The 15,810-nt window shown below is 38.8% G+C and overlaps 2 protein-coding genes across 4 annotated transcripts in view; one reads left to right on the plus strand and one right to left on the minus strand.

The window, feature by feature from the left end:
* LOC137656938 (snRNA-activating protein complex subunit 5-like) overlaps positions 1 to 6,274 on the minus strand; it is a 37,715-nt gene extending 31,441 nt beyond the window's left edge. The window contains exons 1-2 of one of the 3 annotated variants that reach the window (XM_068391301.1): positions 6,152 to 6,274; positions 506 to 616 (exon numbers count right to left, since the gene is read on the minus strand). In XM_068391301.1, coding sequence (XP_068247402.1) covers positions 506 to 616 — 111 coding nt within the window. In that variant the 5' untranslated portion in view covers positions 6,152 to 6,274. Of the gene's footprint in view, positions 1 to 505; positions 617 to 5,226; positions 5,248 to 6,139 lie in introns of those variants that run through there. The other 2 variants (XM_068391300.1, XM_068391302.1) reach the window with 2 other exon arrangements.
* A 3,448-nt stretch (positions 6,275 to 9,722) lies between these two features.
* The window catches only part of LOC137657586 (rabankyrin-5), a 215,492-nt gene continuing 209,404 nt past the window's right edge, over positions 9,723 to 15,810 (plus strand). The window contains exon 1 of the mRNA XM_068391935.1: positions 9,723 to 9,808. Within this exon, the coding sequence (XP_068248036.1) occupies positions 9,793 to 9,808 (16 nt within the window). The 5' untranslated portion in view covers positions 9,723 to 9,792. The remainder of the gene's footprint in view (positions 9,809 to 15,810) is intronic.

Genomic DNA, 15,810 nt, shown 5'->3' on the forward strand with positions numbered 1-15,810 from the left:
AGGATACAAGAGATGGAGGTTCATAGACGTCCAGCTCATAAACCTGCCACAATTGAGGCCAAGCTTACCAGGGGAGACATGCAAGTCCATACGTGGGGTTTCCATCACAAGCAGAGAGCAAACAAACATCTGAAAAGAAAAGGCCGAAAACGATCAAAACTGTCGATATTAAAGATCCAGAGTATGTCAGTATTAATTGGTAGCTGAAGTCAAAAGCGACTGGCCAGTGGACTGTCGACTGGGCAGAGCTTACACACCATCCAGCAGTAACTACCACCACCAAGGCAGTAACTACCACCACCAAGCTAAAAATTTTAACGGCTGAGTTCCTATTTAAGGACAAACATTTGTATTCATGTAAGAACAATAGAGTACCTCCTTGACATTCTACACACACAACATAATACAATTTACATTAATTTTCAATTTTCTATTATTTTTCTAGATTATAACTTTTCTAAAGTAATTTATTAATATATGAGGAAATTTACTTAAGCAACTTTACCTGTAATCTGTTAAGTGTATTATGATACATTTCAATTGTCTTCTTAATAGCAATTTCTTCTTGCTGTAGAACCATTAGTTCATTCCTCTTCAACTTATCTTGAGAAGACATCTGGAAAAAATTCCAATGTCAATGTTGTTCTAATTACTTATAATTAAGAGATTGGTAATATGTTATAAGCAAAAGATATCAACACAAAATGTAACATATTGATACTTGATTGGGAGTCATTATGCTGATAATCTTGAAGCCAGGCTGCACATCCTCAAAAAAATAAAAAATCTTAAAAGTAATTTGTATTTTTCCCAGTTATACAAACATGAGATCTTTAATATGAGTATGACCTCAGCAAAGCTGGAATGACTGTTAAGCATTTTAACGAGGTGAACACAGCTGGCTGCCTGGTGGCTGGCAGTGCTACATTCTGTAAATCGTATCCAGCATTGCATGCAATATGTTAAATTTCACAAGCTTTCCTTCCCTATCCAGTGGGAGGACATTTCATGCCTCGAGTCAACGAATCAATCTATAACGTTTACAACCCTTACAGAAGGCTAAAATTACTGTCATATATTTGCTTTGACAGCATCTATAACGTTTACAATGCTTCAAGATGGCTAAAATTACTGGCAGATCTTTGCTCAGACAACTTCTGTAAGGTTTACAAGGCCTCCAGAAGGCTAAGATTATGCCTTTAGGTGCCACTTTTTGTAGTAGGTGGAGAGGGTGGTCAGGCCGTTTGATATTCTTCATTCGATGGTGGTGAAGGAATCCAATTGTGTGGAAAGGCACATTGCATGGTGGTTGAGGTGGGTATAAAAGGTCCTCAATTTACAAACTTATTGGTTCCAAGAAGCTATTTATAACTCAAATTGTTTGAAAGGCCAATTTTGTTTAATTTTGGCCTATGATAAGCCTAACCTGAATTCCATGCCTATGATTTCCAGCTACGAAAGTCAACAAATAGTCAAGCTTCATATGAAATAGATGTCATGTTATTACAAATGTTGTTTTGCTTACTGTATTGAATTATAGTATATAATACTGTTTTATCACAGTATGTATTTCCTTATCTTATCTAAGTTATTTTCAATTGGATTTGAGTATGTCTCTGAATGTTTTTAAGTTAAGGACATTCTGTACTGTAATTTAAAAAGTCTAATTTTTGTAGGGTTAATTATGATTTGTTTCTAAACGTAGTAAAAACCTTCTACCTTTAATAGCACACTCATCCTTAGAAGAGAGAACTCCCTGGCTTGTTTGCTGACCAGGAGAAATGTCAATGTACGTTTGTTCTGTAGAAGAGAAAGCCTTGACTTCCATTAACCTCCTAACTACCTGTACCCTACAAGATGTAAATGTAGGCTACCATTGAGGTAAGCTGTCAAACAGTGCAAGTCATCCAAACGAAAACAGCGAACACTTACAATACAGTTAAGCTGTACTGTAGTGATAGTACTGTACATATATAACAGTAATATACACTACAGTATCATCTAGTGTTATATTAGATATGAAAAACAGTGTTTTGTTGTTAAAAGTGTCTTGATGATGACTGTAGTGTTACGAACTGTACTGTACTGTACCATAGCCTTACCGTATCCAGTGCACATATACTGCATACTTACTGAAATGTCTTCATTCAATTTCAAAATACTTATACTGTGATTGAAACCAAGTAAAAACAATATTAGCCAGTACTTAAGTATGTTGATCAACTGTAAGTAGGCAATGGGGAGTGAGTTGGTAGGGTTAGGAGTTATCCCATCCTAGGGCAGCAAGTATTCATGGATTCTCATTCTTTGTATCCGTCTCTGTTACCTAACCCCGCAAAGAGCGGGAACTGATTTATTCCCAGATGCCCCATCATCTGTTTGGGAGAGAAGTAGCAACATTCACAGGTTAGGTCAAGGCACTGCAATTGGTACGAGATCAAGAGTTGTGTGTAGTGACATTTATTCCTGTTATGGGATGATTTTTGTCTCATAGTACCCCATGTACAAGAGCAAGCACAGGTAGCAGAAGCAGAGCGTACTGATACTTCTTCCCGGTATGGGATAGTCATTGACATGCACCACTTCCCTCTCTCTCTACCAAGAGAGAGATAGATTATCCAAGAAAGAGGAGAGAAGGGTGGCTTCCTTCATCCTACCCCAACAGTGCATGTGCTCAGCCACGTACAAGAGTTATGCATCCTAATGTTTCTTCCTGTTATGGGTCAATTCATAGCAATTATTCCACACCAAGTATCCAGATACCTCTCTGGAATTGTGCGTTCCTAGCATCTCTACCTGCTAAGGGATAACTTTATTCACTCACTCTTAGATGGGAGGTTATTGGTACTGCACCGTTTCTACCAGCAAAGGTCTCCTGGACTTCTTTGATAATCCTTTCTACTCGTCCTTCCTCATAGAGTCACAACAAGAAGAATTTAATGAAGACGAGGTAGAGGAGATGAGGGAAGAACATGAAGTTTGCCTTCTCAGGGTCATGCACGCCAATAACAATACCCCAAGGGGAGAGAGACCACAGGGGACTCTTCCAAGAGAATGCACCACCAGCTGAAATGCCCTTAGTGCTTTTCCGGAGTCGAGAAAATACATAAGGCAAGGGCGGCGCCCCTTCCTTTGACACTCAGAGGTAGCAAAACCTACCTCCGACAAATCACAGTGATGTCTCTAAGAAATACAAATTTCCTTAGGTTTACGCTGTTGTCTTCATCTCTTCCTCATAAGACCACACTAGCAAAGGAATAAAAAGCAAACAGAAATGCTATCCAACAAGAACTAGTAAGCAAATACAAAAAGGCTTGTAAAGAAAACTGTCACACAGCTACAGTTATCAGGAAACAACTTCATATCCTTGTATTTTTCCTTAATATCCCTTGAACATGACTATCTGCAAACACAATTATCTAAAAGAAAAAGCAAAAGACTAAAACAGGCCAACGAGGAAGCTGAGAAGTATGTCTGTACTGCCAGGCAGCTGAAAATAAAAGTGGGAGTTCAGCGGTGTGGCAGGTTGAAAGGGCTTAACCCCACCCTCTAGCTAACTACCACTACCTCATAGCTCATAGTTTTAGTTTACTGTAGAGCAATATTCGTAAACCCATTTTTACCAACGTAATTGAAAACAATCCTACTAAAACACTAGTTTGAACCCCATTACTGTACAGTAACAATACCTAATTCGGCAGATAAGAATAACTTGTATAACTATTTTTGAAAAAATACCCTTTTTATTGTTTTTTTTTTTTTCTATTTTCCATGACATAAGAAGACCCTGACAGGAGTTAATAAAATTCTCAACAGTTGATTCTCCTGTCAAAACTTTGATTTCCCATTTTTCATTTCCAATGTTCTGTATTATTAGTAATTTTAACCATTTTAATCTCCAATCAGAATTGTTTTTTCTGTCATGCAACTTTCTCTTAACCAATCTCTCCACAGTTCCTTTGGTAATTTGAACTGTTTTGAAGAACTTACAGTAAATGTGGGAAATCCATATTTTGAAAATTTTAGATGTTTTAAAATTCCAAAAGTTATGATTGAAAAAACAGATTTTATAAAGGAAACAAAACCCAAGAACATCATCTAACCTAACATAGGAGGCATATCCTTACCTACTTAGCATGAGGAGGAGGGGTATTCCCATTACAAACCCCCTTAGACTGTTTACCCTACAACTAAGTCTAAAGCTTCCGTTTGCTTCTCAACCAGCTTCACTCCTGGTAAGGTAACAGTAAATTATATTTCGTAACAACTACCTTCATAATATCACATTTCAAACAAAGCTAAATGTTTTCCCCATTAGAATAATTGATTTGACCGAGCCTTTGTATAGCTGCAGCCAGTTCTTCTTGCGCACATAAAAAATGGACACCAAGTAACCTAAGAGGTAAAATCATATTTACCTTTTCTGTAGGAAAAAGCTGTATTTTTAGTACGAGAGCTTTACCTGTCCATAACTATCATAAAATCACCTAATCTCCTCCCCCCAGCCTAACCTACAAGCCGTGTCCTTAACTACTTTCCTAAAGGGGGGTGGGGGGCCAACGCACCCATGGGACCCCCTCACACTGCCATATTCTTAAGACGGCCGTCATCATACATACAGGTGGCCACTATCATACATACACCCCGATTTGACAATAAAAAGTTTAAAGTTTACACCTGTCCAAAGTCCCAAGCAACTATTCATAAGCGCGAGCTGACGTCATCGATCACGAGACCGCTAGCGCGGGAATCAAGCGAAGTGAAAACAAACCTGAAACCAGAGCAATAGCTTACGATTACGGATGGAGCTGATAAACACGTTACAATATAAAGTTAAATGCTTCAGTTGAGTAATAAGATATAAAATACAACTGTTCTAACTTCTAGCGACACTTGCAAGTTAAAAATGATGATAAACAATAATTATTTTGGACTGTTTACAGCACACAAGTGTGAGGTGTATCACTGCTGGCCTCATAAACCAATCACCTTCTCTTGTCATTTCGCTCATACCTCTCAAGTTGTTGTTTGGCTTTGGCATGGCTGTCTTTCTTGAAAGGCAGTATGCATGGAATGTAGTCTGGGTGTTCTTTCTCAGTCTTGTTGGGTTTACCTGTATTTTGGCAATTCAATATAAATTCATAATGAACACCAATAGACATACTGTTGGAACACCAACCACCAGAATGTTAAATTATATTAAAATATGTTAAATTTCATAAATACCTGCGATAAAGTGTTCACTACAAATAACCCGACTCTTTGGTGGCGACCATTTGTGTCCAATTGGATTCATTTGCTGGCATGCTGCAAGCCACTTATCCCTCCTATCCGGGCTTCTGCTACGACTGGGGAACTTGTAAAAATGCAACATCTTTCCTTGCATCATATTGTGATTCTTGCAGTTGAAAATAACACATGATGAAGGCATAATGGCGAATAATTTAGCTTTAAAAGACGACCGTTCATGCAGCACCACGTTTCAGCGTGGTTTGTTTTCACTGCGCCACGTGCGGGAAGTCACGTGACAGCTCAGTTACCCAGATTGGCTGTGCTTATCAATATACACCTTAAAAGTACCAATAAATACACCCAGAATAATTATATTCTTCATTTGTGATATTGACCTACAGTAAACATTTACCTGAAAGTAAATCTTAAATTTTAACAGCCGTATCTAACTACATTAAAATAATACTCTTGTTGGGGTGTGTGTATGATAGCGGCTACCTGCATGTATGAATACAGTAAATCTAGAATACAGCAGTGTATGGGGGTCGCAGGGGGGGGGGGGGTTAGGGCCCCCGTTAGGTAAGTAGGTAAGAACACGGCTTGTAGGTTAGGATAGAGGGGAAAGTTGAGCTTAGTTGGCCCATATTCAATCCACAAGGGAGAAACTGGCCGCTAATATACAAAGGCTCCACCTTATTAGAGAACGAATTTTAGTGTATGTGTAAGAACAAATTAGAATTTGATGTTTACTACAGTATAGACAGTAGTATTGGTGCAAAAGTAAATATTTACTAGCCATGAAAGTAAAAACTAAATATACACAGGTTACTTTGGTTGATGTATGCACATATTAACTTTATCTTATAGCTAAAAACAATTAATTAAAATCTTAATTTCCACCATTTACCTTCCTTTATACCTTAAACTAAATTGAAATATTACAGTCGATGATTCGAGTGATAGCGGCAGAGGGTAGTCAGTCCAATGAGCTAGTACAGTAGTATCAGAGTGGGTCTATTTCTCTGTAACGGCTACCCTATGTGATTTCTCGTTACTTAATTTTTACTTTTTTCTAATATTGCTTCAGTCCATTTAACGTTGATTTTCTGCCTTGCCTCAATTTATAACTTGTATTCTTAAATTCAAATGTCTTCCTCATTTGCTATCTCAAAATCTCAAACAGTAGCAGACTTTTTAATTTTCTTCTTTTCTGTGTGGAGTTACATTTGCAAAATGTACTTAATTCTTCTGATACTTAGTGTTTTTTTTTTATTCTAATAAGAAATGTGTCATAGTTCCTTCTCCCTCTTCTCATAATTTATATCTTTATTGAGTCTGTGCTCTTAAACTAGCGCTGAATCTGGTTATGGCTCATTTTTCCTATGCCTATACATACACTGAATAGTCTGGCATATTCTATGCACACTCTCCTCTGTCCTCATACACCTGACAACACTGAGATTACCATACAATTCTTCTTCGCTCAAGGTGTTAACTACTGCACTTTAATAAAGTTTAATTGTTCAGTGGCCACTCTCCTATTGGTATGGGTAGAAGAGACTCTTTAGCTATGGTAAGCAGCTCTTCTAGGAGAAGGACACTCCAGAATCAATCCATTGTCCTCTAATCTTGGGTAGAGCCATAGCCTCTGTACCATGATATTCCACTGTCTTGAGGTAGAGTTCTCTTGCTTGAATGTACGTTTGGGCACACCATTCTATTTCATTTCTGTTTCTCTTATTTTTTTAAGCTTTTATATTTTATATATGAAAGATATAATTTTATGTTGCTAATGATCTTAAAATATTTTATTTCAATTTGTCATTGCTTCTCCTGTACAGGAGTTTATTTATTTCCTTGTTTCCTTTCCTCGCTAGACTATTTTTCCCTGCTGGAGCCGCTGGGCTTATAGCATCCTGTTATTCCAATTAGGGTTGTAGCTTAGCTAATAATAATAATAATAATAATAATAATAATAATAATAATAATGATAATAATAATAATAATAATAATAATAATAATAATAATAATAATAATAATAATAATAATAATAATAATAATAATAATAATAATAATAATAATAATAATAATGGCTATGTCTCAGTTACCCCTTGATAATGTTTCCAACATTATTCTTCTATCCTTCATATATTTATCACTCATTTATGTTGCATAATTTACTCTTCCTTTCATATTAACATCATCCTATGCTCATGATGTCACGAAATCGTACAGTCATTGTACAGGAGTAATCCTTTCTCGGGGTGGGACACCTTTCATTAGTCTTGCTCCTTGTATTCTTTATAGACACCTCCCAAGATGTCTGCTTCTACAAAGATATTAATCCAGATTTTTATATCCTACATGGCACCTCAAGTTTTGCGCAGACATCCGATGCATGATCTTCACTTATCTGAATTACGCCAGTTAGCTGATGAGGTGTCCCACTTCAAATGATCTGTTGATCTCCACCCATGCATTTGCGGAAAGAATACCTCCTTCCCTCGTCCAATTAAGTTTATTGGTGCACCTAAGGTCCTCCTTTTACTTTAGTATCACCATGTAACTATGAGGTGTATCGTCAGTTGTGTGACCCTCTAGCAGCTTCGTCTCATATTCTTCGGATGACTGGAAGAGCATCAAAAGGGTCTCCTAATTAACGTCATAAAAAAGGAGTAGGGTTAAAAGGGTCCCCCGATTAACGTCATCAATAAGAAGTAGGATCAAAAGGGTCTCCAAATTAACGTCCCCAACAAGAAGTAGGATTAAAAGGGTCTCCAAATTAACGCCATCAACAAGAAGTGGAACCAAAAGGGTCTCCAAATTAACGTCATCAACAAGAAGTAGGATCAAAGTGGTCTTCAAATTAACGTCATCAACAAGAAGTAGGGTTAAAAGGGTCTCCAAATTAACGTCATCAACAAGAAGTAGGCTCAAAAGGGTCTCCAAATGAACGTCATAAAAAAGAAGCAGGGTTAAAATTGTCTCCAAATTAACGCCATCAACAAGAAGTATGATTAAAAGGGGCTCCAAATTAACATCAGAATCTAGAAGTAGAATAAATAGGGTACTAAGATGGAAGCTTGAATAAACTGAAACTGAACACTAAAGAATCCCACCATGGGAACTTAAAATGACTGAAGCATCACCCTGGACAATATGTCCTTACTTGGCTTACTTTAATGGTTAGGCCAACTGCTTATCAGGTCATATACTACAGGGGAACCTTACTCTATACATTTCATAATATGCACTGTAGGGCATTCAGCATTTTACTTCGCATATTGATCGTTTATTGTCCAATCTGTATCATCGAAGCACTTACAAAACAAAAAAGTCACACAGGTGAGATTTTTAATGCGTAATCTTTGATGCTTGTATGAAATGTTTGATGATCCCCTTTCCTTAATCATTGTATTCAATGAGGAATTATTTACTGAATAGTAAGAAACATTGCATAACGGATAACTACAGTAAAATGATAAAACAATGTTTTGGTGTTTTGAGATGGATTGGCCATGTGAAAAGAATGGGTGACAACAGATTAGTTAAATAGCACGGAGTTCAGAAGTGCTAGATGATAGGTGAGAGTAGAAGGGTTGATGTGTCGATGACACATTTTCATGGATGAATGAAGAAACTAATGTTATAGAAGTTTCATAGCACAATGAGTTTATTCACGATTCATTATTAAATGTAATGCATGAATGTGGTAATGATTGCTATTCTCTAGAGCCACCCGATATTATGGAAAACTGCTTAATGCTAAAGTTAATGTTTATATGTGTAGAAAGATTATCACTTCGATAAGAATGCTTTATTGTTCATTATAAAGGACCAAATAGTTCCCTGACACTTTGAGAAAATAAAAACAATTATTATTCTCCCTATCTTGAAAAGATGGAGGGAAAATATTTTTCTTTCGCAATTATCTCGCTTAGGACTCACTTTAAATAGAAAGATATTAATATAGAAATTATCTGCATAAAATTCTTTATAGAAAAACTTAAATTCACTTTTGTGAAATGGCACCCTTCAGATATCATTGGTAAGTTTTATTTTCAATTGTCACAAAGAGCAAGTTGAATTTTATCCAAATCACAAATATCAACAATGGCGGATATTTTCACTTGTAAATATCTTGCTTAGCACTCACTTTAGGTAGATAAATATCGATACATGAATAAATCTACAGAAAATCTCTTTAAAAATGTATATATTCACTTTATGAAAAGGCGCCCTTCAGATTTTATTGGTAGATTTCACTTTTGATTTAAATAAAGCGCAAGTTGAGTTTTGCGCAAATTACAGATATCAGACATTTTTTTGCAAATATCCTACTTACCACCTACTTCAAATAGAAAATTATTGATACATAAATAAATCTACAAAAAATCTCTATAAAAATGTATATATTCACTTTGTGAAAATGTGCCCTGAATATTGGTAGTTTTCACTTTTGATTTTAATAAAGCGCAAGTTGAGTTTTGCGCAAATTGCAAATGTCAACATTAGTGTTGATGGGCGTCTCGTGATCAGCTGAGAAAAACCCTTGCCGCCATGGGTTCCCGTGAAGGTAATTATGTCTCTCATTATTTAATGGTTCTATTTTCATGCACATTTTGATAAATTGATCATATTTCTTAAAATGGAGAACTTGAATTCTCGTTTTAACCATTTTATCTCCCTTTACAAGACGATCTTTTGGAGCAATTTCACATGCGGATGATTTCGTAATTTCGTGATTTGTAAACATAAGGTTGTCATTTAAAGGTAGATGTTGATCTTTTCACGTTTCATGCATTAAATAAAAAACTTAATTTGTCATTTTTTTTTTATTAATATAGGAGAGACTGTGTTGATGCTGGACCAAGGTTAGCTAGATTCAGTTCCGGTGTTTTTGTGTGTAGGCTAAACTATGTAGCTTACTGTAGAATGTGCTCTAGTTAGGATATTGTAGGCTACAGTAATGTAGTTTATATAGATAGTTTTAAGAAATGGTGGGGCCTTTGTACATCAGCGGCCAGTTCTTCCTGGACATTAAGTAACCCAAACTTTATCCCCGTATCTAACCTAAAAGCCGTGTCTTTACCTACTTAGGGGCCTTTGTATATTAACGGCCAGTTCCTCCCGCGTGTATTCAAAATGGTTACCAACAAATGTAATACCTCTTCCCTACCCTTACCTACAAGCCGTGTCCTTACCTATTCACCGAACATGGGGGGGGGGTGGCTAACACCCACTACACTGACGTATTCTTAGTCGGCCGTCATCATGTATACAGGTGACTGTTATCATACATACACCCCCCCCCCCTACTTACTTAATGGGGGTGGCTAACGCACCTTGCGTCCCTCCTTCACTGCCGTATTTGTAGTTGGCCATTGTCATACATATAGGTGGCCGCTATCATACATACATATACCAAGGCACTTCCCCCAATTTTGGGTGGTAGCCAACATCAAACAAATGAAACAAAAAAGGGGGACCTTTCCTCTCTACGTTCCTCCCAGCCTGACATACACCCCGAAAATGTAGTTGTATGACAAATCATATTCTCATTTTAGATATACAGCATAGGGTTTTTTTCTGCAGAGATATATATCTTGTTTCAGTTATGAAGCATAGAATGCTTTTCTTTTGCAGATATATATTTACTGTAGGTGAATATCCCTTATGAAGAGAAAAAAAAAGTGTTCTTAGTATAATTATTTGTATTTTGAACTCCTCTGGGTAAACATTTATCGTAAAACAATACCCCTAATGAAGAAATGTGTATTTATTTGAACTCTACCTTGAACAGTTCATGGTAAATATTTACTTTAGCACAATATTCCTATTAAAGAAAATGAAAAGTGTTCTTGGTGTATTTATTGTTACTTTGAACTGTTTTGATGTAACTAATAAGGGAAAATCTGTATTTTAGAAATTATAGACATTTCAAGATTTCATAAGTTATGACTGAAATATTAAATTTTAAAAGGGAAACAAACACAACACGTAACCTAACCTAAGAGTCTTATTCATACATACTTTAATACCAGGGATGCTATGCCATTCCAGCGCCCCCTCCCGTTCAACCGCTGTATCTTTATCGTACTATAAGATTAAGTCTCAATTCTGTGTTTATTTCTCAACCGACTTTACTCCTGAAACTTGGTTCTCCAGACATATCTCCTACGTAAACTCTTCCATAAAACTTGAAAAACATATATTTCCAATGATTAACGACATCAAAACCGTTCAAAATACATGTAAACATATGAGTAATACTTCTTATTTCAGCCAAAAGAGAAATATTGTAGCCACATGTTTTGAAGGCTGTTAATATGGACATACTGTATTTCTTAAATACGAGTCCAAGAAGAACTGTTTTCAAAGGTGTGACATAGTTACGGGAGGAACTTGTATTAATTGGGATGAAGTTTGTACAGTATAGAAATTGTGCAGAGAGATGATTGGCCAAGAGAAAGTCACATAGTAAAATAAAATGATATGATTGGAGATTAAGAATGGTCAGAAGTATTGATAATATAGAAAATGGAGAACCAAAGTCTAGACAGGAGAACCACCTGTCGAGAATCTTATGAACTGTTCCCAGAGGTTTCTTTTGTCATGGCGACCGAAATAAAAGTAGAAAAAATGGTATTTCTCTGAAAGTAGGTATATTATCTTAACTGCTAAATTAGTTAATGGGGTTCAAACTAGTGTTTTAGTAAGGTTATGTTCATTTGTGTTGGTAAATTAGTTTACAAAGTACAGTATACGAACATTGTGCTACAGTAAACTAAGACCCTGTTTTGATGCAAATAATTGGGGGAAATCCGTCTTTTTCAATTTAAAGACGTTTGAAAATTCCAGAAGTTATGACTGAAAAACCACATTTTCAATATTAAACTTACCCGATAATCATGTAGCTGTCAACTCTGTTGCCCGACAGAATTCTATGGAGGGATACGCCAGCTATCACAATACTAGAAGGGGGTGTTCTTACCAGCGCCACCTGTGGCCAGGTACTCAAGTACTTCTTGTTGACACCTCCTCAATTATTCCTCTGTCGTGCTTCCGGCAAGACGTTCTGGGATACGCTTATGTTCTTGGAGTATTTTCACGACTTTGGTGAAGTATTTCTCTTTGATTTCGGCTGTCGCTTTACTGGAAACTTCTATTTTAGCTTAGTTAGCTTTTGGAATTAGTTTGATTAATTTTGGTGACGAAGAGAGTATGAACTCTCGTTCACCTTTAAATGGCCGACCCTTCCCTTAGACGGAAGTGTTGGTGTCTAAGAGAGTATAGACTCTCTTTCTTAATTTTGCTTAACAAAAGTTATAGATTTATTTTATATCTCTCCGCCTCTTATAGGCTTCTTCGATTAACTTCCTTTTATTATAAACTTATTAAAATTAATTTTTATATTTGTTTATATTCGACCTTCCTAATAGTAGGCGGTCTTTTCTTGGTACCGAAGTTAATTATCGTGAGCCCATCATTTCGGTTTTACCTGTTAACATATTATGCTATTTTAAGGTCTTTGAAAGAATTTCTTTGATAGTCTCGTACTTTTTCAAAGTTGAACTAACGTTTTGTTTGTCTCGGCAGTTGTTGACGTTCAGAACGTTTCAACTTGCTCTCTATCGTTACGATAGAGAAAGAATGTTCACGGTTTCACATTGCAGTAAGAGTAACCGTGTCTAGCGTTTTGTTCATTCTTTCTTAACTTAATGGTTTTGATCCTAATAAGGAACTTTTCTTTTTGGGAAATATTTCAGTTTTTTCCTTTAACAATAATATGTTTTAACGATATATATGATTGGGCTCTTCTCTCAGGTTCTAAGTCAAGAGAGAGAGAGAGAGAGAGATAGAGACGGAGAGAGAAAGAGGATAAACGTTTCCCTCAAGCCTGCCAGGCGTACGAGTAACGTCGTTATCGTTTTGCTCTTATCCCTAGTCTCTTTAGGGGAAGAAACTAAACGTTTCTAGAGTGATCTAGTGTTTAGTCTCTTTCCAGCCACTGAATTTTCTTTCATTAGATTTTTCTGTTACATTGTAATTCTGTTTTCGCAATTACTAACTTTTGAGAAGGATAGAATTGCGTGTTTCAGGTACAAACCACTTAAAGTTCCGAGTTCAGTGAAATAAGTGCAAACAGAAATCAAAGTGATAAGTGATTAGTGCAAAGTATGTCAGTGTTATGCGTGAGGGTACTTTTGTGCGCGCCAGTCGTCCTCCCAGTCCGGGACCTCTTGCAAGCTCCCAAGCCCAGGGGAGAAGCAATGTCGAAGGACAAAAGGGTTCGGCAGGCCTTGATCGGCGCACAGAAGTATCCTCGGTGGTTGTGGGCGTGTCTTACCGAGACCGTCACTCCCACCCGCAGACGATTGAGCCCTTATTTTGCTCGTCTGCAGAAGAGATTTAGAGGAGAAAATAAAGGCAGAGTTACGCTGGTCTCAGGTCTCAAGACCTCTTAAACGTAAAGTCCAGACCTATGCCAGACGTACGAAGTAAAGTTCAACAACCCGGATGCAGTCATTGGGTTAGCTCTGACTCTCCTCAGTCATCAGTTTGTCGGGCTGAGAGTGCGCCTACACTCCCCCCCCCCCCCTATGCTCGCTCCGCCTGATCGCAGTACCACCTGCCAGGCGTACGATGTTGTGGACTCTACTACAGTCCATGCAAGCACAGCTTTCGGACCTGATGCGTGAGTGTCGTGCTGAGAGTGTTGCACCTCCTCCTCCTCCTGCACCGGTGGTGCACCAACCGCCTGCACCCGTTCAGCCTGTGCTGCACCCGCCTGCACCGGTGGTGCACCAACCGGCTGCACCCGTTCAGCCTGTGCTGCACCCGCCTGCACTCGCTGCACCCAGTCGCAACACCATCTGCCAGGCGTACGATGTTGTGGACTCTACTACAGTCCATGCAAGCACAGCTTTCGGACCTGTTGCGTGAGTGTCGGGCTGAGAGTGTTGCACCTCCACCTGCACCCTTTCAGCCTGTGCTCAACCCGCCTGCACTCGCTGCACCCAGTCGCAGCACCATCTGCCAGGCGTACGATGTTGTGGACTCTACTACAGTCCATGCAAGCACAGCTTTCGGACCTGTTGTGTGAGTGTCGGGCTGAGAGTGTTGCACCTCCCCTGCACCCGTTCAGCCTGTGCTCAACCCGCCTGCACTCGCTGCACCCAGTCGCAGCACCATCTGCCAGGCGTACGATGTTGAACCTCTTTCTGTGTTCGCTGTTCCCAGTGTTGTTCAGCCTCAGCCTTCTTTAAGGCAACCTTCGGTTTGGGATCAGGAGGATTACCCCACTCTTCCTCCTCCTCCCCTGGCTGCTCCACCGGTGGTGCAACTCTCGGTGGAGGTACAACCTCTTCCACCTGTGAGTCAGTCTCCTCAGCTGCTGCACCGAGCTCAACCCGTGCACCCTGATCCTGCGCCTCAGACACCTCTGCTTGCGGGAACTTTACCTTGTTCTGCGCAACCTCGGTCTCTTCACGCTCCACTCATACCACAGGAACAGGAACTTTCTGCACCTTCCACTGTTGTTGTTCCAGCTCGTTCTGACTCTGCTGTTCAGCATACCTTACCTCCATTTTCAAACCATGGCAAAAATATGAATCATGAGTTATGAATGTAAGGTAAACATTATGTTGATTTTTTAAACCCCATGCAAGCATGCATAAAGCACTCTAGCACTGGTCATGGAATTTCTGAGGAATGTTAAACGCCATGCACACGCTCTGCTTTCCTTACAGCAGGCTCTGCTTACAGCAGGCTCTGCTTACAGCAGGCTCTGCTTACTACATGCTCAGCATTCAGCATGCTCTGCATTCAGCATGCTCTGCATACAACACATGCTCTACATACAGCATGCTCTGCATACAGCATACTCTGCATTCATCATGCTCTGCATACCTTACCGCATGCTTCTCAACATATCTTGGGTTGTTGCCAACTCACTAGACTGTCAAGCAGTTTCATAACGTTGCCTTCTAGTCTGCTGCTTTTGCACCAGTGAACCCTCACTCAGAGAACTTAGCTTTTCTAGGATAAGGTCCCTGTAGATGAGAAAGTTCTTTTCTCCCTCCTTCTGATATTCCCTTGAGGACTCTGTCATTTGGAGGGAGCCTTTAGCTGCATAACCTCTTATGGACTTTTATTTAAGCATAACATGCTTACAGGGAAGGTAATGGTTCCACTTCAGCCGCTAATCCCGTCTGTTACCACACCTGCTCCCATAGACCTTGAGCTGTGTTGCATGACATGCAGTCCAAGCTTAGTCCTTGTTAGAGGATTTTTGTTTACGAAGTCAATGTGTCACGGGGAAGACGTTCAACAACCAACAGAAGGGACTTGTTGTGACGCAGTGCGGCAACCTCAGCAACCCGTTAAGGAGTTGTCTGTACGACCCAGATAGTCTAGACAGATTCGGGTTGTCACTGTACTTCCTCGCTTGCCCATGATTGTCAGTTTACAGACTGTGCAGCAGTATCATGATCTTGTGTCCGGCTCCGTCAGACGACTGGCTTTTAAGAGCTCCCACAAGTCGTCGCTGTCTGGAGATTTTCAAATGGACTATGG

Source organism: Palaemon carinicauda, chromosome 18 (genome assembly GCF_036898095.1).
Source record: "Palaemon carinicauda isolate YSFRI2023 chromosome 18, ASM3689809v2, whole genome shotgun sequence".
Classification (NCBI taxonomy): Eukaryota; Metazoa; Arthropoda; class Malacostraca; order Decapoda; family Palaemonidae; genus Palaemon; species Palaemon carinicauda.